We start from the raw sequence: 27,200 nt of genomic DNA on the forward strand, positions 1-27,200 counted from the left end.
TGCAATATGTTATTGCCCAGATACCAACATGTATAGTACCTATCAAAACCGTAAATTTCAGACTAAAGTCAATGTTCTCCACTTAACCGACAGCTAATTTATTGCATTAGCACCTCTGGGTTTTGTCTTTTGTCTGCTTTAATTACCACAGCTAATGTGTTCTTCACTTCTTTATTTCTTCACCGAAACCCAACATTTATTTTTAACGGTTTTAAATTGCTTCGCGTCTAACATATTTGATTTATTAGTTGAATTGGCCATAGAGAATACATTAAATTAATTATATTTATCTAATATTTTTATAGACGTTTTGACGCTAAGATTTACCTATTTTTATTCCACTCCTGTTAAACAAATCCTATCTCTTTAATACTAATATATATATATATATATATATATATATATATATATATATATATATATATAATATCTTTTTGATATATATGTTTTTTAGTCTCCTTTTACCAGCTAGGGGTTTATCTAGACTGGACTTAGAGTTTAACGTGGGCTCCCAACTACGGTCCTCAGCATTAAGCCTTCCGACTGCGAGTGATCAACTTATAAATCATCCCCGAAGACACCCGCTCTTACCCAGCCTGGTTAACGCCAATAACTGACTGACCGGAATCATATTCCTCAGATAAATAACGAAGTATTTCCTTTAATGTGAAAAAGATTAAATATACATATTTTTATGAATTCCCAATTTTCAGAAGAAGAAAATCTTTATAAAATTAGAGCACTCCAGTTACAACTTCTTTTAATAGTATTATGATGTAGAATACGACGATCTGCAATATATTTCTTTTATTATTACATTCATCAAAAATATAACAACAATTTATTAAAAGGCCAATAGTCTTTTAAGTATTATATTAACGTTCGATATAAAAGAAAAACATGTTCCAATAAAGAAATTATAATTAAACTGCTTAAACTACTTAAATTATGTTAAAACTGTGGTGACCGCCACGACCCTTTAGGCCACCACCAATTCACCATCAACAACTACAAAGGTTGGCAACGCCGGTGGATTGGTACCATGCAGTTCTGGAGTATAAAAGGCCATCACGACGACGTCTCGCTCTCTTTTCTTATCACCGTCCCCCTGTAACAGTACCACTTCCACAGCGCTACCGTACTTCCTTCACCTTAACCTAATATCCTGTCCATTCTCCCATCGACCACATGTATCAATCGCAAGTTAAAATAAACAACTTTGATTCAACCAGTGTTTTTAGTTCCCGTGCAAATTCCTTCCAAATATAGTAGTGAGTGTTCTGATAGATAACCGCAGCGGCAGCCACACGTTTCGACCGACCGACCGACCCGACGAACATTCCTACAATTGGTGACCCCGACGTGATCAAAGTGCCTAACAGGTAAATCAACTCAACATAAGCCACTCGACAGGTGCTTGACACGTGCATGGAAGGATAACACGAGGAACGGAACTCATCAACATCACGTGGTCGACGACATCCCACGAGACTAGCCTGATGGACGAAAACCACAGAAGCCCATCATGTATACCAGCAACACATGAGCACCCTCGCAACACGAAACGGGACACGTAACACATTTACAGGTACCCTCAAACAAAGCTAAACGCCTCAAGACGAACGACGTCCTGCTACAGCTCCGATGGCAGCTGATCCCGTAAAACTCCTCGCTCAGGTTGGGATCCCCATCTCATCAGCAGTCCCCGGGCGTTTGTTTGCGTGATTGCGGGTGCATTCCGGAACTTGCACCACATATAGGTACGTTCCACGGCTGTTCCACTAGGAGGGGAGTTATGTGGCGACCGCCACGACCCTTTAGGCCACCACCAATTCACCATCAACAACTACAAAGGTTGGCAACGCCGGTGGATTGGTACCATGCAGTTCTGGAGTATAAAAGGCCATCACGACGACGTCTCGCTCTCTTTTCTTATCACCGTCCCCCTGTAACAGTACCACTTCCACAGCGCTACCGTACTTCCTTCACCTTAACCTAATATCCTGTCCATTCTCCCATCGACCACATGTATCAATCGCAAGTTAAAATAAACAACTTTGATTCAACCAGTGTTTTTAGTTCCCGTGCAAATTCCTTCCAAAAATAGTAGTGAGTGTTCTGATAGATAACCGCAGCGGCAGCCACACGTTTCGACCGACCGACCGACCCGACGAACATTCCTACAATTGGTGACCCCGACGTGATCAAAGTGCCTAACAGGTAAATCAACTCAACATAAGCCACTCGACAGGTGCTTGACACGTGCATGGAAGGATAGCACGAGGAACGGAACTCATCAACATCACGTGGTCGACGACATCCCACGAGACTAGCCTGATGGACGAAAACCACAGAAGCCCATCATGTATACCAGCAACACATGAGCACCCTCGCAACACGAAACGGGACACGTAACACATTTACAGGTACCCTCAAACAAAGCTAAACGCCTCAAGACGAACGACGTCCTGCTACAGCTCCGATGGCAGCTGATCCCGTAAAACTCCTCGCTCAGGTTGGGATCCCCATCTCATCAGCAGTCCCCGGGCGTTTGTTTGCGTGATTGCGGGTGCATTCCGGAACTTGCACCACATATAGGTACGTTCCACGGCTGTTCCACTAGGAGGGGAGTTATGTGGTGACCGCCACGACCCTTTAGGCCACCACCAATTCACCATCAACAACTACAAAGGTTGGCAACGCCGGTGGATTGGTACCATGCAGTTCTGGAGTATAAAAGGCCATCACGACGACGTCTCGCTCTCTTTTCTTATCACCGTCCCCCTGTAACAGTACCACTTCCACAGCGCTACCGTACTTCCTTCACCTTAACCTAATATCCTGTCCATTCTCCCATCGACCACATGTATCAATCGCAAGTTAAAATAAACAACTTTGATTCAACCAGTGTTTTTAGTTCCCGTGCAAATTCCTTCCAAATATAGTAGTGAGTGTTCTGATAGATAACCGCAGCGGCAGCCACACGTTTCGACCGACCGACCGACCCGACGAACATTCCTACAAAACGTATCACTCATATTAATTTTGCTGTCGTTTTCAGATATAGATAAATACAGAACGAATGCAACAAAAATAAAGGCTTATGGTCTATCTAAAATAGCAGTAAACTCACATCATTAAGATGTTTAACGTATTCCATATTACTATGTCTAACAATTGTCTATATGTAAATTTGTTTTAATACCAGACAATATTTTCTTCTATATTTTATTCTAGTTACAAAGAAACATAATGCTCTCTGATGGGTCTAAGCATATAAACGGATATATCTGCAAAAATTCGCCTAATTTTTCAATTTTTGCAAAACACTTACTGATATACTTGAAAGGTATTACTGATATGAAGCATATGAATCTATAAACCCGCAGACGTTGTTTCGGCGTTTTGCTTGTTTTGATAAATTTCAAACCGCTGCTTAATATTTGTGATTACTCTGAAGATATTTAAGTTAATAAATGGTTCATCACAAATAGATTACGAATCAATGACTTCGACCAGGAACAGAATAATGGGGGTCCCTTCGTGCTAATAAAATCCGTTAGAGATGGAACTATTATTACTATTAAATATTAACTTGCTGCTTTTATTGTGTTGCAGCTGCATTGAATATTAATACTAAAATCTGTTAAAAAAAACAATATAATGTTAGATTCACCGAAAAAAAAACCTTGAAAAACCTTAAAGTTAGTTCTGTTTGATATTAAATTCATGAAATTTACATTGACATTAATTATTTCTGAAATAATTAGTAGTCTATAAAGTATCCATACAAAACTTAGGTATACGCAGCACTTCTGTGCATTCTGTTTTCTATCGGTATAGGTACCACAACAATCTAATTTAGTAAGCTAACCAATAATACTGCATTTCCAGATTGCAAAGTCTCCATAATACGTATCAGTCACTTTAATATTATTTTTCCCATCAAAATAAAAAAAAGTTAATGAACTATTCAGATATTCAAATTCGTCTTTATTTAAAGTTTTGAAACCAACCGATTTTTTTTTTCACTAAAACTACGGCACTTTCTAAAATAACAGTTAGAATGGCCTAACATTTTCAAATCCACAAATTTGGAAACTAAAACACGTATATAATATATACATATATAAAACATTCGACGTTAAAAACTCTTCCAGACTGGAGATCATTGACATTACCGATGGGCACTTAGAGGAACAACTTAAGACTTTAATTAGCGTTGGGACCATCGACGTACCGACTTCCTCTTCTGCGGATTATCTTAATTATTTCCATTTGACTTAGCTAGGATATCATTACGACCATCTATTTTACGATCAATGTATCAAATGATGAACGGTTACCTACTAATACAAGCCCTATAATCTTACTTTTTTATCAACGATTGTTTTTCGTCCACAATAGAATCAAATTTTCTTAACATAATTTTCCAGGCAATTTTAAAAACAAAGACTTGAGGCAGTTAGACATTAAATAAAATAATTCTGTAGATAAGTTTTCAATGTAGCAGCGATATCCTAGATGTATATGGCCATAAAGAGGTCCTAGGGAACATATAATAAAATTAAGATTTGTTATTTCAGTTTCCATATAAACATAAATATTTTAAAATAGATCGATAGACTATCATTAGCAAGACATTAAAAAAAAAGTGTAAAAGTAAGAAAATTTAATGGAAAAAGTTCAGTTATTCAGTTCAGTTAATAATTAATGCTAAATAAACAGTTAATCATGCTAGAAACAGAAATCCAATATAAATATCCTAGTAAGTGGAACGCCAAAGACTGTACTTAAGAAATGGCTTGCAAAACGTAAATGAAATTTTGAAGATACCACATTAAAGAGTGAAGTATTTCAAATTGTTACTTGGTAAATATAAATTAAATATTTATATGGATTTTATGTAACTTATTTAGAAATAGGCCTGAAAAAAGACAAGCAAGACGTACAAGCAAATCAAATGCTGTGAGTCATCGATGAGTTGACAACATAAATCTCGATGAGTTGACAACATAAATCTAGATGACGTGAGTTTACTGTTATATTATAGAGACTTATAACATAACATCAGCGTTACAAATCCCATAGTCAACATGACTAAAGTCAGTTTAAATAATCCATCTTCTATACTTGGTTATCGATAATGTTGTTGAATATTACTTCCCATCAGTATCAAGGCGTATGTGTAGTAAGTAAATTGGTTGAGCAACTTACCTGGTGTGAATGCAATCGATGGGATTACCAACATACTGTCTCGTTGTTACCACTACGGATAAGGTCACAAGCACCACCACCGTGAATCTTGTATGAAGCCGAAAGGTAATCGAATCTCGTGTAATAGCATTTGTCTAGAAATAAAACAAATTAGAAATTACTAATGTTTCCAAGTGTTTATTTAATATTTTTGTATTTAGAATTTTATATGAAAGCCAATAGTAAATCTTCCAACGGCAACATCAAAGAGCGGATGAAAACTTCGTTAAAATGTTGGGTAGGCGATGGAGAAAGTTCTTCATGCAGTAACCATTTAAAAAATTTAGCAGCTCAACCAATAATTGATATTCCACATTTTCTTATAACGATCGTACGATGGTAAATTGAAAACGGCAATGAAATCATTAAATTACGTTAAAATAGCAGGTGTAGGTCAAATGGTAGCAACTGTTATAAAGTCCGACGAGAAAACATTATATCAAAGCCATCACGTTCTGTTTATCCAAATTCGACAACAAAGAGTCAACAAAAACGATGATATAGTCCTTCGAATAAAACAGCCAATACACCTCAACACCGTCGAAAGTATAGACAAATTCAATTTATCAAAACGTAAAAAAAAACCTCTTTTAAACTCCTAACATTTTTCTTCCTTATTTTACTAATCAGCATTGCTCTAGTTAAAAAGAGAGAGAATGAAATCTGATGCGTCCTAACTTGTAACTAACTCGGTTGATAAAATTCGATTTGTGTTAGTACTGGTCGATCTCGAATCAGGCATCCCATTCGCGAAGAGTTTCACAAACATGTTCAGTGTAAAGTTCTCCCTAGGCACCTTAGAGCACGATAACTAAGATACCGTTGTCATACGCTAATGTAAATATAATAAAACAACTTTAACCTACAGAATATTATGGGTGATTAATTAACTGTAGTTTTAATCCTTATACAATATGCATTATATAATATTCATTAGATCTACGATAATGTTAAAATAAATTGTATTTGATAACGTTATTTTTGTCTCATTTTTTTTACATTAGAGTATTATTGTCAGAGTCAAAATAAACGAAAATTTAAATTTGCTGTTTTATTGGAAAGACTGTAGTAAAAATTGTCTGCTATCAATTGTGTGAAATTTATTTATGAATATTTATAAATAAGACTTCAAAAAGTATCGTGTTTATGTGTCCCTAAATTTTGGCATCTTGGGAAGCAATGCATTGCATTTTGAATGTTTTAGAATTATTTTTCTTTTTTATTTTAGATCCGCACCTAATGACAATTGCTTTTCAAAATTGGAAATATGTAAACTTGTAATTATGTAAACTGAAGATAATAGGAGAGATAGCGTTCGATATGATACGATCACTGGTACAGATGTTGAGAGGATATCGAATGACGATACAATTTGCATGTAGGATCAATATAAAAATAGCTATATGGCATGAAAAATCATAAAGAAAAGAGCAAAGTATTGACAATTGACGGATATAGTGCTATTGTACTTGGCACCAGTAATATAGGGTTGTGCAAAAGTGCCGCTACCATGGGCGCAATTTCCGCTGAGTGGCAATAATAGAACAATTATTTTCAATAAATATTGTCACTATTTCTGGCCGTTCTTGTGGCGTATATTTATTCATAATAAAATTTGCACGTCTACGCAACACTATGGTTAAACGAGCGAAATTGTCACATAACTAAGATGGCGCGCAATCAAAAGGGTAGCGGAACTTTTGTCCCATCTTATACAAGTAGCATCTATGACTCAAGTAAAAAGCCGAATTATCTAAACTCCATGAGTTTTTGCTTCTGTAAGATCGTACTGGTGAAAAAGAGGTAAGACCCTATAAAGACCCTTATTTTCTAACTCCTTCTGCATGGTTGCGAGACTTGGACACTGAGATGTCTGATAATTTTAAGCTTGAATCACTCTCTACCTGTTCTCTCTGAACCAATCTCTACCTGTTCTCCGAGATCATATTAGAAATGTAGTCATTCGATTAAGATGCGACAGTGTACGGTTAAGGAACTAATCCTGTGAATTTTGAACGACTCCAAGCTTGTTAGGAAGGTGCAATCAATAGCTCCAAAAAATGATATGGATTAAGATCATAGACAGCGTCCACAACGTTTGCGCCAGAACGTGTAGAATGGAGTCATATGGTAAAAAAACATTTTTCGTTATTGAATATTATATATATGTCAAGCTAGTAGTATATGGTTCTTACTTTCCAGGATTTTCAAACAAATGGGAAATTAAAATATATTTATATTGCATATAATTTGATAACATTTAGTAATATTTATTACATTTTACTGTTACAATTATCGTAATCAATTGAATTGGAAAATTATAGTCATATAATTTCAATCTAAATAAGCAAATATATTTACCAACTACAAGTAGTCTAAAAAACATCCTGCAATATTTACAAAAATGTGATTTCACTAGGAGAAATAAATATAAATATGTACTAGTAAAATGATTAATGAACACAGAAATAATATTACAACATATAATCATAACCAGAATGTATCTAAATAACAAATATATAACAGAACTTTCAACTGCTGCCATCTATTAATCACAGCATTAACACTCCGGTAGATAGCACAAGGAAACTGCAGCAAGTAATATATCATATGTTTTCTAACTAGAAACCTATAAAACATTGAATAAATAGAGTTCTATATGCCTTCAATAATTTTGAACAGTGTAGAATCAGAGAGTATTTACTGACCGGAAGCTTCTATTCAAAAAATGCCCCCAAGTTTAAAAAGTTTAAAGAAATCTTGGACTAATTTAGGAAACAATTAGACAATTGGATAAATCTTAACAATTTACATATTTAAAATGTACATAATTCTCAAAATGCGAGCATCATGAAAATTATTGAGACCTGCCACTGTTGGATATTAACAGCAACCAAGTTTACTATTTATCAAATCGTTCTCTATTATCTGATATATAACATTTGATTTCCTCTACGCGTACTGCCTAAAACTAGTAAAATCTCCTGCAACTTAGTCAGATTTCAAATACTTGCTCTAATTGGATGCTGTATTATAATAACAGATGCGTCAGTTGTTAATACTGTATTATCTTTATAAGTTCTCAAACCATACAGCTTTGCAGAAGCATTTTAGAAGCTTCAACATCAGTATCAGGGAATGCAAAGCTATCCATTAGCAAATTATCGTCAGTTCGGTTGCACTATGTACCTTTTTGAATAATTTTAGCATAATTGCATCAGCTACTGTAGTTAATATTTGCTACATTTTACTGTTACAATTGCCATAAATAATTGAATTGGAAAATTAAAATTATATAATTTCAATCTAAATAACCAAAAATATTTATCAACTACAAGTATTCTAAATAACATCCTACAATATTTAGAAAAATGTGATTTTAATAGCATAAACAAATATAAATATGTACTAGTAAAATGATTAATAACTCAGACATGATATTACAACATATAATCATACGAAAATGTCTCTAATGATAACAAACATATAACGGCACTCTTGACTGCTGCCATCTATTAATCACAATATTAACACACCTTTAGCTTGCACAAGGAAACTGCAGCGTGTAATATATCATATGTTTTCTAACTAGACACCTATAAAACATTGAACAAATAGAGTTAGATATGCCTTCAATAATTTTTATTTCGACTGTAATGCCGTTAGAATAAATTTCCATGACAGTATTACAATATTCAAACAAAAAAAAAATGGGATAAAAAATTATATAATATATACACCAATTATAATTTTATAATAAGTTAAATATCGCCATGAATATATAAATAGAATTTGGACTGGGAATTAAAGCCATTCTAAAGATAACGAATTACCGAAAAGCGTTGAATAATATCTTAAGCTTTTGCCAGTGACACATAACTTAAAATATCCCAAAAAAGTCCTCTTTAAATAGAACGATAAAATGGGTTTTAACGATGGTGGCTTAATTCTAATTTACTGTTATTCCCTTTGATGTTAAATTAACCAGAATTATGTGAAAACGTATACCACAAACAATCTTAAATCCTTGAAAAATTATACATGTGTATTTTCGAAAGACTCTTTAAAGTCTTAAAATATACTGCAATTTAGATCATACGTTTAAAAAGTTTACGTTATGTTGCATTATACATAAATATTAAATAATATTTATTAATAAACTAATTTTTGGTCAAGTAACTTTTTTAAAGATTTTACTATTATGGATTTTTTAAATTTGAAGCTTTGTTGTGGAAAATCGGTATAATGCATTTTATGCCGGAACTGATGCTTTTTTATATTTAATTATTAAAACAGAACTATAGATGAAGTATGTAGACTGATCGTAGAAATGATATGACGGTTTATTTTTGAACTTTTGCGTAGAAAGAAAATAAAACCTCCTGGAGCAGTGAAGCATCAGATGAGCTGTTAGATGAATATTGTTGACAAACCTGTTAATGTTTGGATTGGATATTAAAAGAAAAACAGCCGCTATATCAACAATGCTATGACTTATAATATTGTTACTTGTAGTTTTGTTACATCATAATGCCCGTCAGCTCAAGACGTTAAAACAGCATGAATCTTCATGATCCCCGAAATATGGAAGAAGGTGGTTCATAATGGTTTATAATATTTTTCCTAGTAAATATGATCTATCCTATAAAAGAGTCGCTTATGTTTTGAAGACTTATTTAAATATTTGACGACCAATTGTCCACCATTACCACCACAATTTTCTTTACATATTTTTCTTTAAGTCTCCTTTTACCAACTATGGGTTTATCTGGAATGGACCTACTATTTAACGTGTCTCCGAACCACGGTCCTCGGCATTAAGCCTACCGACTGGCGAGTGACCAACTTAGAAATTGGTTACTGGCGTGACTGCGATCATTTTCATTGTCGGATTTTACACTCTTGCCTAGGACAATCACAAATATTAAACAATCACAACATAAATTTACGACCATGCCCCAGCAGGATTCGAACCTGAGGCTAGTAGGAGGGCCGTCCTGTTGCCTTTACCACTACGCCACCAAGCCGGCTACCATCACAAATTGAATTTTATAGACGGTTACTTGTTCTAATGCATCACACAGCATTTCGTCTCTTTTTAACTATGGTCAATTTTTTTTTATTATTTACATCTTACATTTGATAATCTTAGTACAATCTTAATTTACAAATTAATCTGTTACTATTGTTCTGTTGTACTTGCATTAATATACACCCAAAGCGTGTATCGGGTTAATACATAAGTATGTATATCCTAAATTAGAATAAAACTGATCTACTTAAGCTAAAGCTAAAAATACACTTCTAAACTAAACTAGTTAATGTGGTTTGGTTCGTTCCAACATTCTAATTTAATACGTGTTGTCAAGTAGCTGTATCGCTTCCACGTTGCTGTGAGCAAGCAATACAACAATTGCTACATTGCTACCTTGATGCATGATAAGCATTGGTTATTAATCGTAGAACTTTGTTTTGGGTGCGTTGGTTTACTAGTTGGTTTGATATTTTAGTGCAACCCCATATATCCCATAGGTCCAAACGGGCTTTATGATTGACTGATAAACCAATCTCTTTGAAGGTTGCTTGACTTTGAGTCTAATTTGCTTTGCTTTCTGTCTCACATGATGTTTCCAGTATAACCTACCATCGAGATATATTCCGAGGTATATAGCTGATTCTGTTTGAGAAATCGGACATCCGTCAAGTGATATAATTCAGTTTTTGTCAATTCGCCGCAATGAAAAATTAACATGGACGGATTTGGAGATATTAAGCTGTATTTTCCAGTCTCTATTCTATTTGAAGATATTGCTGACCACTACTTGTACTTTTTGTATAGCTTTAGATAGATATACATCTTTTGCCATCATAATTGTGTCGTCAGCAAATGCTCCAAGTACTATTCCTTTTGTTGTTGGAATATCAACAGTATAGAGCAGATATAGAAATGGTCCAAGATATTACCTTGTGGAACTCTATATATGATTCTAACATAGTCGGCAGTAATACCGCGGTAGCAATTTGCTCATTTTGTAGATTAATCGCAAATGCCATACCCGGTTAAAAGCTTGTGAGACATCCAGGAATATTGCAGGGCAGTATTTCTATTCTTCGAATGCCTTTTCAGCTACCACTTCTATGCATTTGGTCGATTATCGAATGGTGATTCCGAAATCCAAACTGGAAATCTGGTATTTCTATTAATGGTTTAATGTGTTTTAACAGCAGTTTCTCAAATAATTTTAATACTGCAGTTAGCAGTGAAATAGGCCTGTAATATCCAACTTTTTGCAGGTTTGTCAGGTTTTTTAAGCATAATTATTCGAGCAAACTTAAATCATTCCGGAACATGGTTCAGTTTCAAACAAGCATTGAATATATATGTCAAAATGATTATTGCTCTTATTGGCAGCTCTTTTTTAATAACCTAGGTACAGTATCATCAATTCCAGGAGCCTTTTTAGAATTGAGGTTGTTGTCAATTTTTGTGGCAACTTACATTGAAGAAAACTACATCGGGCTGATAAACAGGATTTATATCTATTGTAGATTCTATATTATTCAGTTGAAATATGTTAGCTAAATGTTCTGCGAATAATTCAACTTTTTCATCGTTGCGTCGAACCCATTAATTTTGATCATTTTTAATTGGCAATCTATGAGTTGCTTTCCATAGCGAGTAATATTTGTCTATTTCTGGTTCTATGCCGTACTCTTCTAGCTTTTCGTCTTACTTTTACCAATTCCCTAATTTCAAGGGGGTAATTTACCTCATATTCTGATTTCCCTCTTGATTTTGGGGTAGCTTCATTTGCAACAGACCGAATTTGTTCAATTATATTTGGGGTTTGCAGCTCAAGATCGTCCATAGTTTTGAGTCTTACGTGTAAACTGATTTGTTCCTGCAAAAACTGTTCCTAAGTGGGTTTGCGCCCTGATTGATAGTTATAACTAGTAATATTTATTACTGCGAGTAATTCGCTTTCTCTTCCAGGTGTTATTAATCGTGGATCACAGGCTGTGTGTTTAACACTAACGTCCCTTGCAGTAATAAACATTGGGATTAGTTTTAATCTTTGTATTGATTTTGTGTTATTTCGTATCTTGATTAGTACGTAGCTTCTATGAAATGGTAAAGTAAGTCAAATGAAAAGTCCCCGGCCTAACATATAGATGGCGCTAGTAGAATTAAATCCAACCCTCAAAATATCGTGTATAAATTTGGCATCTGTTGGATCACTAGTTTGTGAATTATAGCATTTTGAGAGAAGCAACTTTTGTTATCGTGAAAAAAATTGATAAAAAGGTATATCGCGTGTTGATAAAATATTGCTTTTTGAAGGGAAAAAATAAATTTGAAGAAAAAACTTGGCTAGATGCCGAGTTTTCGGACACTGCCCCATGAAAATCAACCATCAAGGATTGCTTTGCTAAGTTTAGACGTGGTGAAATGAGCACCGGAGACGGTGAACGCAATAGACGCCTAAAAGAGGTTGTTACCGACGAAAACATTTAAAAAATCCTTGAAATAGCCTAAATTGAAATAGAATGAAATAGCAGACAAAAGATATCAACTGAACGTGTACATTATATCATTCACGAATATTTGAAGAAATTTTCGTCGAATGAAGAGTTGATCGATGAAACTGAGGCGCATTTTGAAGCAAAGGACAAATCGTACTACAAAAATGGTATCGAAAAGTTGGAGGGTCACTATAATCAGTGTATCACTCTTGAAGGGAATTATGCTGAATAAAAAAAACTAATTTTGCCAAAAAAATATGTTTTATTTTGGTAGATCGGGGACTTTTCAATTGACTTGTTAGTTCTAGTTGCCGGACTCGCTGGATATTTCAAATGAGAAGGAAAAATCCCCTTCATGTTTAAAATGAATTTTATAATTTTCCAAATTGAATTTGACAGTATCTGACATTGGCTGTTTTATTGCAATAACCATATATAAAAGAGTTTGCTTAATAAAGTTTTAGAATAATAATATCTAATGAGTCAAATCACGATGCATAAAATAAATATCAAAAATACTGGTGGTTACGATTATTACTTTTATATTAAAGCTCTTAATTTTTTTATCATTATCGTTAACTATTTGTGGTTTATTCCTTAAGGATTTTTAATAATGTCAATATTTATTCTGATTTTTTCTTAAGTAACTGGACCTAATGCTTAACATGATTCACGGACCTCAAGCACTGAATACGCACTACGTGTTGACAATGTGTAAAATATGGTCTGTTAATTATCTTAAGCATAGGTTCAAAGTAGGATCTAAATTTATGACGTTATTGACAGAAAATAAAATTACCAATTCGGTTACTCCAGTACTCTCGACTATTCCTAACTATTATTATTATTATCCTATTTTTATGTTATGTGTTTTTTTTTAACTAGAGTTAATAAAACTGACAGTAAAAAATAGCAATTCGAAAATTAGAACTAAAGCAAAAATTTATAATCATTATTAATCGTTTCTATCAGTTAGGGAACCACTATCTAATAGAGATGTTCATCATTAAAAACAACAGATTATAATAATATTTAGAATTACATTTTTCATATTTTTCTATATATAAACCCAAGCTAAATAGCAAAATCTCATAGGTGATCGTGATTAATACTGTTGTGAATATATAATACTGCTACCGCGTAGAAACACATTATTCTGATCTATAGTTATTTTAGTTAACAGCTTATAACTAGTATAGAATATACATATTTTGAAAATTACCTTCATATAATTTGTATGTTATAACAATAGTTACTGTTATAGTTAACAGTTATATTTTAATATTTTATAAAAAAATAATAAAATAAAGGGTTGGTTAATATTAATAATATTTCTTGGTTTTTTCTTACCTAAATCTTTTTTAAATAATATTTCTTTCTTAAATAATATATAATTGGTAAAGTCTGTATAATAATATTAAAAGAATTGCAGTAGCTATACCAGTAAGCTTTATTTTAAAAAGTTTCTAGAATAACTTCCTTAAAATAACTATTTATTCATATTTCAATATAAATATATACAACATATTTAAAAGCAGATAATGACATTTGGTTTTTAATACGGTGTTTGAAAATAAACGAAGATACATTAATTAGGGGACCAACAGACATAGTTCTGCTCCAACACTGACTTTTTTTGGTGAAAATAATTTATTTCGACAATAAAACAAATACCATAAAAACATAACAGTAACATCCAATTGGTGATTTGTTGTGATATGTTATAATAAATGTATATATTAACAAAAAAAACACTTAATAGATCCTCGAACTCAATCGTATTGCTATCTACCATGTCCGGTTGTGAATCTAAACCATTCTTGAATCCACATAGTCACACACACAAACTTATCAAACTTCGTCCCGCCCTTTAGAAGGGGTTCAGTAACATACACATGAACAGAAGAATTAATTACTTAATAGAAGCCAATACTGCTCAATAATTCCCTAGTTCAACTAATAACATTCTTTTAGAATTTCGAAACAAGGGTATTTGATAAATATTTTACGGTATCTGCTGAGAATGACTCGGTAAAGCTGACGTCTCCGTTTGTAATATTTTAATGTATGGATTGATTCCTACACGAGATTGATTCAGTAAAAACATTATGGAATGGTGCTTTATGGTGGTAGGTGGTTATGGTCAATTAATGACTTTATTAAAACAATTACATCAGATTTTAAAATCAGGGTTAGGAGGATTCATTTAAAAAATGATGGTGTATTATCCTTTACAATGAGCTTAATTCTCACTTTCAGAAAGGCTAATCTACCTGAACGTATTAAGGCGGGTTTTTTAAGCTTTTGGTTTTGGTCGGTTTGTTGCACTTACTTAATATAGAAGAATTAAACTAATTTTTGTCTCATTTCTTCTTAATTAAAAACTAATATTGGCATTCCTGGTTGTCTAACTAATATTGGCATACATAATTGTGTTAGTAAGTCCTTCCTTAGTGGATTGTTAGTAGGTAGATTCGCGGTAATAATACAACATACTTGAGCATCATATTCGTACTATTCTTCGAAGCTAGAGCAATAGGTCGTACCATTTTAGTGTGCACTTCTCAGCCTGCTCTAGAAATGTTGAATTGAGTTATCTGCAGAGTACATTCGCCCCAAACGTATTTAGATATTTTTCAAATTTAAGTATAAGCTCCAGTTTTAGCTTAAAAGTTGAGTTTTCGAAAGTTGTAGTTTGGTTCTATGATTTGCAATATCGTTTCGTGTTTTCGCCTTTTTATTGCTTAAATGAAAAGCACATACTTCTCCATACAAAGATTCATCTACGCTTACATACCGACGTAAAATGTTGTGTAGCTTCACCTCTCTGAATTCTCAACACTTTTATTTCTCGAGATGGTTTGCTTATATAAAAACATCATCTAGAAGACTTTCATATTCCTAAATCATCGTTCCTGATCATAGGTGCTTATAAGATTTCATAACCTTAATTAAGCCATTGTTTTACGTACAACACTATTTTCTACCATAAAAGCAATATTTGTCGCAGGAAGTTCTGTCTGTTTATCCATTGCTTTGAAATAATTGGAATAACAAAACTTTGACGCGTGTCGTTTCAAGTTTCTTATCAACCAGAAATCATGTGAGTCAATCCATAGTCATGTATTAGACCGAAAACTTATTGAGTGATGTGCAGTTAAAAATTTGTGGGTCTGAGAATGAAAAAAATTGAATGAAAATATTTGGCTTTTATATTTCCCTACTATATATCAATCATTTTGTTATTACGAACATTTTCTTATAATAATTACATAATTCTGTAAACACAGTCTAATAATATTTCAGATTGAATTTTTGATTAATCTCATTTCGAAAAAAGTAATTATTCTTGTAAGATTTATACTGCAGGTATGACAGGAGGGTAAACCATTACGGAGTAATTTATGGCTTTAATGCTTTAATTTTGATTCCGAATATAAATAAAACCTCGTTAAATTTATTGCCAATGGATAATACAGCTTGTAATTAAATTTGATTTAACCGTTTTATTTTAATACAAGCAAGTGCACAGTGAGTCTATTACGGAGCAACGCGCTTTGGAAATATGTTAATTGTAAAATATGTAACTGTGAAATTTCTACATATTGGCTTCAATCCACGGATAATCTTTAATAACATTAAATTTATTTTACTAACATAAATATAGTTGAAATATATTTTAAGCAGCAAGTGTATAGTAAATCTTACGGTTCTAGGACTACCAATATAATTCTAGCAATAGTTATTTATAGCAAAGTTTAATATTGTCCCAATATATTCTCTAAATTAAATTTCTATTATAATATTTATTTCCTTATGTTTAAAGAGTAAACCGCAATTATTTATGCTTTGATATATCTGCGCTGAAAATGTTACCTCTTATTTTAATTTTTAGAGAAAATACGATAAGGAGGCCAAAAACAGATTAAAAATAACGAGCAAAATATCAATAGGGATGATAATTTTCCGATCTACAATCATTCAGTATTTCGATAGAGACACGCATTGTTCCTAGATAATCACAAGGCTCCTGGATGTACTTTGATATAAAACATTTGGTTTTGACAACCACTATATTGGTCAAATATAGTACCGCGGACTTTTTTCTGTACCCGATGACAAAAATAATAAGGAAGCATTTGGATGACGTGAAGGACGGGAAAACATCTGTACAAATATCACCTGGCAATATCAGAATTTAAAATTGAAGTCTCTGCGGTGTTTCAAGCAGTAGGAAAAAATAATTAACAGGTAGCTAGTAGAGACCAACTTAAAAAGTCATTGAATAAACGCGTTAAAATTTCAAACTTGCAGCTCATGTAGACCTTTAGGCTACGTTACATTACATACGTTATGCATTTCTACTCTACCTAAATTATTTAATTTATAGGGCCGTCATTATCCCTAAAATAGATTACTTAGAGAATAAACCTAATGACCTCAGATATCAAAATGGATACAGCTTAAGAGATGTAAATAAAAAGATTATTAAACGAGCAATAAGATCAAATCCTCACCTACTATAAAAAGAGAAACAGAAGAAGATAAGACCGAAAAAGGTTTCCCAGCAGTTTTCCAGTTTCTTGAAGAAAGAACAGACTGTACTGAAAGGATACTTCAGAAACACAAGTTCACAGTTGTATTTACATCACATATCGCCGGTTTGGTTTGCGTATTGGTCAAGGCTAGGACGGGCTTGCTACTGTTGCAATAGTCGTGGCTTCGAATCCTGCTACGGAATGGATGTATTTTATGTTTGTAATTGAAAATATAAATGTCTTTATAGGCAACAGTAGAAAATCAGACAAGGAATAACCATCCCAGTAACCAGGCTGAGTAAAACCGGATGTCTTCCGCGATACTCTCTAAGTTAGTCGGTTGGTTTAATGTGTGGTTCGGAGCCCATGTGAAAAAGTATGTCCTGTCCAGATAAACCCTCGTTGGCAAAAAGGAGGGGAAAATATAACAAAAATCTCACATCTGCTAAAGCTAACAGGTGTGTATCAGGTCTAATGCGCTTGGGGGAATTTGTACATAGGTGAAACTGAGAGGGTGATAAATACTCGGATAAAAGAGAATCAATGATGTGTGAGACAAGAAAACACAGTTTTGTCAGCTTTGGCTAAAAACTGAACGGGTAATGGTCATAGCATTCGTTTCAATAAAGTTAAGGTTTTAGTCACTCCATAAATCTATATCGAGAGGGTTTTAAGATTGGAAGAACATCAAAACAATCACAACAAAAACAAGGACTATAAGACTAACCCTCTGGCTCCCATCCTCATAGCTCTTTAATAATTCAACGATCCATGAAAAAGACAGTTGCTTAAATATGAAAATATCTGATTCTGCTGATTCTAAGAGCTGCAATGTCAGATCTACCATACTGAAGATACAATCTGCAAAGATTTCAAAACATCGTCCTGAATAACATTAAATAATCTTTAATCAATAAAAATAGCTCCAATCCGAAAGCCAATAGCTCCAAAGCGTTGAAAATCCTTTTTTCATTTTCGTGGTAAAAGAGGTGAGTTTAAAATGTTGAAGAAGGAACAAACAAATCGGGTGACAAAGTTGGATAATGAGAAATTAGAGGAGAAGAGAACAGAATGTTCTCAATGTTACGAGTAGAAAATTGCTGAGATGTATACTGCTTTTATGTTATATAAGGGACAATGTTTTTCAGAAATATTTATAAGAATTTAAAAACAACCATTTTAAAGTTATTCAAAATTCAATAATCTATTATGTTTATTTAAAAATAAGTAGTCTAAGTTGCACACGACGACTACGAAAGTTGAATTACCCGTTCTATAAACTATTTTTATTTGTTTATCAAAAACTCAAAACAGAAGAACATATTAATATTTAAAAATCTATCATTTTTAAAAATTCTAAAAATGTCCATCAAAGGAACTGCTTTTTACACGCATATAATTTTGAACATCGCAAATATATTTAAAAAACAAATAAACTTGAATGCTTATATATTAACGAGTTCTTCTACGAAATTGTGCCGTTTCTCTGTTTTTAAGTTTACTGTTGTGTCACTTATTTCAATGTTAAACAAGTATCCATTATTTCCGTTTAAAATATTAAAACAAATCGAAATATGTGTAAATTACTCTTATATGTTACTCTCATATTGATTTATATATGAATTTCTATCCAAGAATAATATCCCAAATAAATCAAGTTTAAAAACATTTGTTAACAAGTATTGATTTTCTAAGAGAATTATGTATCGTTTTCGAATAGAAATGTCTTAGAAAATAAAATAAATCATTGTGAAAAGGATTTAATTAACGACATCCTAAAATATAGTTTATTTTTATTCAGATTCTAGCCACTATATTAAGTATTTATAGTCAGTCTATTCCAAAATTTTGGCAACAAGAAAGTATTCATACATGTATACCAAATTTATGCATTAAGGTATAGCTTAAAACAAGCTTTATTTAGTGTTAATAGTGTGAATAGCTAGCTCTCGAAAGAAATGGCACACTAATTAATACAACAAATTCTGTATTAATGAAAGAGACTCTGGAGACTTAATTTGATACACTTACTTGAGTTAACGTATAAAATCCTCTAAGAAGTTCCATGCCTCTAACGTTATCTTCTCGAATTGTTCGACGGGTGTGCGGAATTTCTTTTCGTTTTTTATGAAGCTTTACCCTTAGAGGAGACTGGTGTAGTGGATATGTTTTGTAGACAAATTTCTTCACATGCTCGGGTGGCAAATTAGTACTACCGTCCACTTTAGCTTGTTCCATTTGAGAGTACTATTACCCGCCATGTATCACCAGTTGCAGCCAACGACGAAATCTGAAATATACTTATATAAAATAACCATAGAAATATCAATCGTGTACTTAGTAAATATAGATATATAAATAGCCAGATGGAGTATTTATAATTTGTATCACGTAGAATATATAATCTCTTAAAGAAATATCAAAAAATTTAACGGAAAGTTCATAGAATATCGTATTTTTATATAGTTATTTCTATATTACATTCGATACCTATTGTTTTATTTTCAAAGAAATAATGACCCCTAATAATGGGAAGAATGCGCGTTCGTTGCTACGGTATATTATCTAATTACGAAAAATCAAAGGATAACAAATTTCATTGAATTTATTTAAACTAATATATAATTTAAATGTTTCTATTGTTTTTAGTAAAAAATACATATTTGTTTCCCTCAAGCAGAATCAGCAAAATACCTTGGTATCCATCTTGACGGTAGATTAAATTGGAAGCATCACGTTAAACAAAAAGCAAAACACATTAAAACCAAAATAAAACAACTATACTGGTTAGTCGGAAGATACTCTCAACTTGAAGTAAAATCAAAAAGGTGGATCTACAATACAATTATAAAGCCAATTTGGACCTATGGGGTGCAAATATGGGGTTGCACTAAAAATTCAAATCAGTTAGTCATACAGCGCTGTCAAAATAAGGTTCTTCGATTGATTACCAATGTCTATCGCTATGTAACCAATGAAGAACTGCATGATGACCTGGAAATCAAATGGATTTGCGAACTTGTGCAGGATTTCGCCTTGAAACACGAAAGAAGATTACTAAATCATACTAACGTGGAAGCAATACAACTGCTGGACAGCGCGCACGATGTCAGGAGATTGAAACGAACAAAACCATACGAACTTGTGTAAACATTTAGTGTGTATTATTAGTGTAAACTATAGCTATAAGTTAATAATTAATAAATAATTATAATTTTATAATTGAGGAATACATACTGATGTATTTTCTCGCACTCGTCTTGCTTGTTAATTAATCCAAGTACATAGGGAAAGTAGTAATAAATTAATTGTAGATTAAGATTGTACTAAGCGTATCTAATAAAGATGTTATAAAAAAAATATTTGTCTCGATCTCATAAAATACATTTCGTTGCTTTGTTTACATTATATTTTAAGCTGAATTTCAAATCGAGAATCTAAATTGATATATTATGCGTTTCATATCTGTTAAGTCGCTTATTTCCATGCTTTTAATGTTATTTTTGACCAGTAGATATAATACTTAATACGCTTTTAAAATATTGAGATATTTAAAATATATTTTATACCATTCTTAGTTAAAGAGAGGGCACTATTATGCAAGAATCAATGTAAAATATTCTAACAAATTTTCTTGTTCATTATGATAAGAAAGTTTTATTATGGCTGGGGATCATAAATGAAAATTATAAAAATATTTAGATTTTATAATTGAATAGATTATAGATTGGTAACAAAAATATAGATTTAAAAAGTCGAAAAATTACATAATATAATTTAATATTATAATTTTGTATAAGAGTAAATGAAAATACTTCCTTAAAATGACCTCATTTTAAAATATGTAATCTATCTAACTTAATCTATCTTTTTATGTCTGAAATTTATTAATTATTAGGCTTCGATTAATATTCTATATCTATTATCTAAAAATATTCTAATAGTAATTGTGTACGGCTAGATGATTTTGCATAATTGCAAAAGTTGAAATAAGTAGAATAAATAAAGTGTATGTAAAAGATAGAAATGCGGACTCATCAAGAAGCAAATAGTTAAAAAATAAATATGTCAACATTATACTATAGCCAAAATAATATATTATTTTATTAAATGAATAATAGTTTTCATTCATTTTGTTTTTATCTTTAAAATATTTTTTACAATTAGGTATAATTACTTTTGTGCAATTACATTTAGGCACAAGTAAAATTCTCGTGCAACTATATTTATAATAGTTTTTATAAAATGTATAATATAACATACTAAATTATTTAGTGTTAAAATTTACCTCATTGATGTATGAATTTTACTAATTCCTCGAAACATCTATATACTTTATACGAGGATTGTCTTTTACAATATATTTAAAAAATTCAGAATATATACAATTACGTATCACAGTTACCTTTTTCACTATTTCTGCATGAGTATCAATACACCTGCACTCAATTCAATTCACTTTTGAGGAATATTTGCTTATGATTGAGTTATCTACAAAAATTTGTATTTTTGAAGTATTTCATATAGGTATTTTGATTACTGTTTGTGTTTTAAAAAATTTAAAGAAAAAATATTAATACAAAATTCGAAATACTAATTGAATAGAAAGTTAGTATTTATCAACGCAATTCAAGAAGACCAGACTACACAGCTCTTAACTTATTTTTAATATGAAAAAGGGTCATGAGACCAAATATAGGAAACCAGACGTACATTACTAAGAATATTAAAATACATCAAAGAGTTTCAAGGATATAAAGCATAATTTATTTCTTTGCTTAGCAGTAATATATTTCTTCAAGCGCAAACAGATATATATCGATAAATCTCTCGTTTTTAGTCCCTACACCGAGAGCTTTGTCAGACACAGACAAGGTTTATTTTAAAAATCGGTTGGAGACTTACTGAGATTTGACAAACAAATTTAGGTTATGTTTGCGGTTTTCGTCGTCTTATAACGGCATGTTTTTTTGACAAGCGACTAGTACACCGTTACCGAGCAAACGCCAAACAAATAATCAACGGGGAACAATTGACGAACGAAACGTGTCGTACTCATTTGGACGCTCAAAAATCGGGTCAAATCGGCCTGGAAATCGACCAGATTGTCGTAAACTACTGATCGTATTGCTAAACAAGCTATTTTCTGGCTGCGTGAAATTTATTAGTTGAATGAAAAACGTGCTCCGTTGTAAAGAATTATTAGATGAAATTTCACAACCTCATATTTAATGATAGGGATTTTAGTCATCCATAAGCACAGATTCTAAACAGTTGATATATTATGGACAGATATAGCTCAAGTAACGGTAATAATTCCTAGTAATTATAAATATAAATTTCCTTATTTTAATTAAAATAATTGTATAATCCATGAATAGCTCCCACGGACTTGAACAAAAATATAGCTTTTCAATGCTGGTGTATCTTGTTTCAATCTGTAGTAAATCCGATCATTGTTATTAAAAAAGCCAACACATCCATACAGAAGAAAACAAGTATATAAATATTTATAATATTATAACTGAATCTTCAGAAAAAAATATATAAATAGAATATATAGTATATCCAAAGTTAGTGTAAATTTAGTGCGTTGTCCCAATGTATCAATTGAGTTTTAGTTCAGTTTGCCTTTGACATATAACAAAATTCTAGCTTAAATAAAATAATAAAACAAAAATGTTACCAAATATATATAGTTTATTTATACATTATAGTACATCTAATGCATATATTAGCGAATAATTTAAACTACATTTAAATATACAGACACAATAATTTATAGGTTATATTTGTTTTATTATATTAATATTGTACTCTTTTTCACACCACCCATGAGGTAGAGTTCTAGGCGCGTTTTTTTTATGCAGAGGTATCCGAAGGCCTAGTCCACCTAATCAACAATTATATATACAAATAACGTATTTTACTCTCATTACAGAGCATATTTACCTTTTTACATTTATTTCTTGTTTCCTTCGAAGTTGTGTTTCCTTGTCAAGTCAGTTTGATATCACTGTACATTTTATTTCTTCTGATATCTGTGTACCCCATTCTTTATAAAATTAATCATTGAATTCTGTCAAAAGTATATACCTTATTTGCAAAACAGTTTGTATTTTTTCTCTCCTCGCACATTTTAATAAAATATACTATACCAATACTCCAATAATTACCAAATACTCATGTATATTCTGAACAATTACACACATATCTAATGGACATAGATCATTCAAACTCTTTAATACGATTTCCTACAATTATCGTCTATTAATTATATAGACATCTTTGGTTGTTTCCACTCTCATCACCCTGTCTTAGAAATAAATATTCAGACATTTTTAACGCAATAAAACAAAATTCGTTACAAATGCGGCTGGAGTGATTTAATGTTACGTTTGTTGTAAATCCTTTAAAAATAATGTAGAGGCCTATAAAGCAGCAGGTAAGTTATATGGTAGCATATAATAAAATTAAGATAAGTCAATTATTCAAAGAACCTTCCATGTCTAGAGTGTTATGGATACATACGTGTTCTACCATGAAGTATGAGAGGTCTATTTTAATATTTGTCTAGGTGCTCTTAAATATATTGCAATAATATCTATATTATTTCATTTGATTTGATCTTCAAATTTTGGATTATATCCCAATGATTTAGTCTTAGTTGTGTTAGCCCAGCTGTTGTGTGCTGTGAAATTGTTCTAAATATTCTACTCCTATTGCAAAATTACGACTTGTCACTGAAAGTGGCTGAAATAGTTTTCCGTTCCGGAAAAGATGCCGCCGATCGATGACGAATTATTTTAAAATTACGTGATGTAAAACGCCAAAGAAGATTGGATAACCTAGATATATCAGTGATTTTGAGCAGTGTATATTTTTTATTCTCGTCTAGTTTTGGATCGAATACGCGTCATTTGCGGGAAATTCATCTAATTTCAAGACATTTCTTATTTTAATTATAGAAAAGTGTAGATTTAAGTTGACCTAAGCGAGAGAATTTGTATTATGTTGTAAGTGACTTTAACATTGAAGAGAAGACAAAAAAGCGCAGAAACTGGGACAGTTCTAACAGGTCAATTTAAAATACCCCGGCCTGACACATAGATGGCGCTACTAAAATTAAATCCATATATTTTTTAGTTAGACCTAACCCTTAAAAGATGTGTGTGTAGATTTGACAGCTATCGGATCATTAGTTTGTGAATTATACCATTTTGAGTGAAGCAACTTTTGTTATTGTGAAAAAATGGATAAAAAAGAATTTCGCGTGTTGATAAAATATTGCTTTTTGAAGGGAAAAAATACAGTTGAAGCAAAAACTTGGCTTAATGCCGAGTCTCCGGACACTGCCCCAGGAAAATCAACCATCAAGGATTGGTATGCCAAGTTTAGACGTGGTGAAATGAGTACTGAAGACGGCGAACGCAGTAGACGCCCAAAAGAGGTTGTTACCGATAAAAACATCAAAATGAAATCCACAAAATGATTTTGAATGGCCGTAAATTGAAATTGAATGAAATAGCAGACACTCTAAAGATATCAACTGAACGTGTACATCATATCTTTCACGAATATTTGGGTATGAGAAAGATCTGTGCAAAGTTGGTGCCGCGCGATCTTGCTTTTGATTAAAAATAACGACGGGTCGATGATTCGGAGCAGTGTTTGAAGATGATAATAGTAATAAACCAGAGATTTTGCGTAGATATGTGACAATGAATGATATATGGGTCCATCCTTTCACTCCGAAGTCCGATCGACAGTCATCCCAGTGAACTGCACACGATAAACCCGTTGCAAATATGGCGTCTGTATTTTGAGATGCGGATGGAATAATTTTCATTGACTACCTTGAAAAAGGAAGGACTATCAACAGCGACTATTACATAGCGTTAGTGGACCGTTTGAAGGCAGGAAATCGCCGAAAACCGGCCGCATTTGAAGAAAAAGAAAGTGCTGCTGTCACAAGTCAGTGAAAACGATGGCAAAAATCCATTAATTGGGCTTCGAATTGCTTCCTTATCCACCGTATTCTATAGATATGGCCCCCAGCCATTATTTTCTGTTCTCAGATCTCAAAAGGATGCTCACTGGAAAGAAATTTTTGTCGAATAAAGAGGTGATCGCCAAGACTCAGGGTTATTTTGAAGAAAAGGACATGTCGTACTACAAAAATGGTATCGAGAACTTGGGGGGTCGCTATAATCAGTGTATCACTCTTGAAGGGAATTATGTTGAATAAAAAAAAACTAATTTCACCATAAAAATGTGTTCTACTATGACTGAAAAAAACATGAATTATCAGCAGAATCCCAAATCAAGCGGAGATACCGAAAAATAAGATAACTAATATTAGCCACTGATATTATACTACACGTGATAATAGTGGACGTATTTTATTTTTTATGTTAAAATATAATTTTTATGTCTTAAACTACTTGCTAATAATTTAGTATAATCATTTTATAAATTTTGTAATATCATTAATTAAATAAAGATGATAATACTTACTCGTAATGCAGATTTTCTGTAAATAATTCAGTAAACTTTAGAAATAGCCTAGCAACCGTTGTAAACATAATTAAACGTCACCATTTTAACGTCACGTCAAGAACAACACGAAAACATAGCAAACAAATGACAATTGTCCACCAACGATAACCCGATGAAATGCATAGTAGGGATCGGCGTCCCGAATTGGGCCAACCTAGTTCGAAAAATCAACGATTTGTCGACAACCGTTGTCCGTATTACTAAATACAACTTTTTTTTCGTCGAGAAAATCTATCAAGATTTGTGAAAAATGTGTTTGTTGAGCGTTCCCGCCTGAAATTTTACTATTTCGTATGAGCTGGCGTAAAAGCGAAACCATTGGCGTAACTTGAAAACCGAATAGTGCTGGATACGCGGTGTAGATTGCGGAAAACTCATGTTTTTCTGTTTAGGCTCCGGCCAAGCAGCTGTTAAGCAGCCGACTTATATACACGGCTCTTAAAATAATGTCTTTCCGGATGATTTTTCTATAAACGATACGATATGGTTTCCAATCAATGTACAGCTAAACGTTTGCTGGATATAAACATAATTTATTTCCAGAGATTTAAGTTTTTATTGTGTACTCTTTCGCTAGCATAACTCAACGACAGACCGGTTGATTCACACTTCGTCTATGATTTACGCCCGACCAATAAAACACAATGTTACATTTTTAGTTCAATTGTTTAGAAAAATTCCATATTTTAAGTTGGCCTTGGACATGGAAATAGCTATTGCTTATTGAAATTAATTTTTCGAACATATATACAAGAGTACATTACATTAACAATGTAATATATTTCAATATATTATAACATTTAAAATGGTAGTGAATTATAATTTAGTCGAATTTTCTGTATAAATATATGTTCCAATATACATGTGACAAGAAACTTTCAATCAAAGAAAGAAAGGATTATATCTCAAATATATTTTTAATATCAAAAATTTTGTCTTTAGTTTCTTTTGAATCGCGGTTAAGAATGTCGTTTAAATATATTTTAGAGTCTCCTTTTACCAACTAGGGCTTTATCTGGACTGGACCTACAGTTTAACGTGGGCTCCGAATCACGGTCCTTAGCATTAAGCCTACCGACTAGCGAGTGACCAACTAACTTTAGAAATCATCCCAGAAGACATCCGGTCTTACCCAGCCTGGTTATTGGCGTGATTGGGTTCATTTTCCTTGTCGGATTTTACACTCTTGCTTAGGACAATCACAAATTTTTAACAATCACAAACATAAATTTACGACTATGCCTCAGCAGGATTAGAACCCGCGGCTATCCCAACAGTAGGAGGACTGTCCTATCGCCTTTACCACTGCGTCACCAAGCCGGC

The 27,200-nt window shown here is 32.5% G+C and overlaps 1 protein-coding gene and 1 long non-coding RNA gene across 2 annotated transcripts in view; one reads left to right on the forward strand and one right to left on the reverse strand.

Annotated features, from left to right (window-relative positions):
* Nucleotides 1-26,136, reverse strand: part of LOC143206703 (innexin shaking-B-like) — a 49,693-nt gene extending 23,557 nt beyond the window's left edge. The window contains exons 1-3 of the mRNA XM_076419376.1: nucleotides 25,836-26,136; nucleotides 19,350-19,608; nucleotides 5,218-5,351 (exon numbers count right to left, since the gene is read on the reverse strand). Of these exons, the coding sequence (XP_076275491.1) occupies nucleotides 5,218-5,351; nucleotides 19,350-19,556 (341 nt within the window). The 5' untranslated portion in view covers nucleotides 19,557-19,608; nucleotides 25,836-26,136. The remainder of the gene's footprint in view (nucleotides 1-5,217; nucleotides 5,352-19,349; nucleotides 19,609-25,835) is intronic.
* On the forward strand, nucleotides 435-2,904 carry LOC143206707 (uncharacterized). The gene is made up of 2 exons (XR_013008507.1): nucleotides 435-652; nucleotides 714-2,904. It is a non-coding gene; the product is annotated as an uncharacterized LOC143206707 (long non-coding RNA).
* Nucleotides 26,137-27,200: the final 1,064 nt, after the last annotated feature.

This window comes from Rhynchophorus ferrugineus, unplaced genomic scaffold (assembly GCF_030347505.1).
Source record: "Rhynchophorus ferrugineus isolate W39M unplaced genomic scaffold, kcgeb_rfMv2 rfM1, whole genome shotgun sequence".
Lineage (NCBI taxonomy): Eukaryota > Metazoa > Arthropoda > Insecta > Coleoptera > Curculionidae > Rhynchophorus > Rhynchophorus ferrugineus.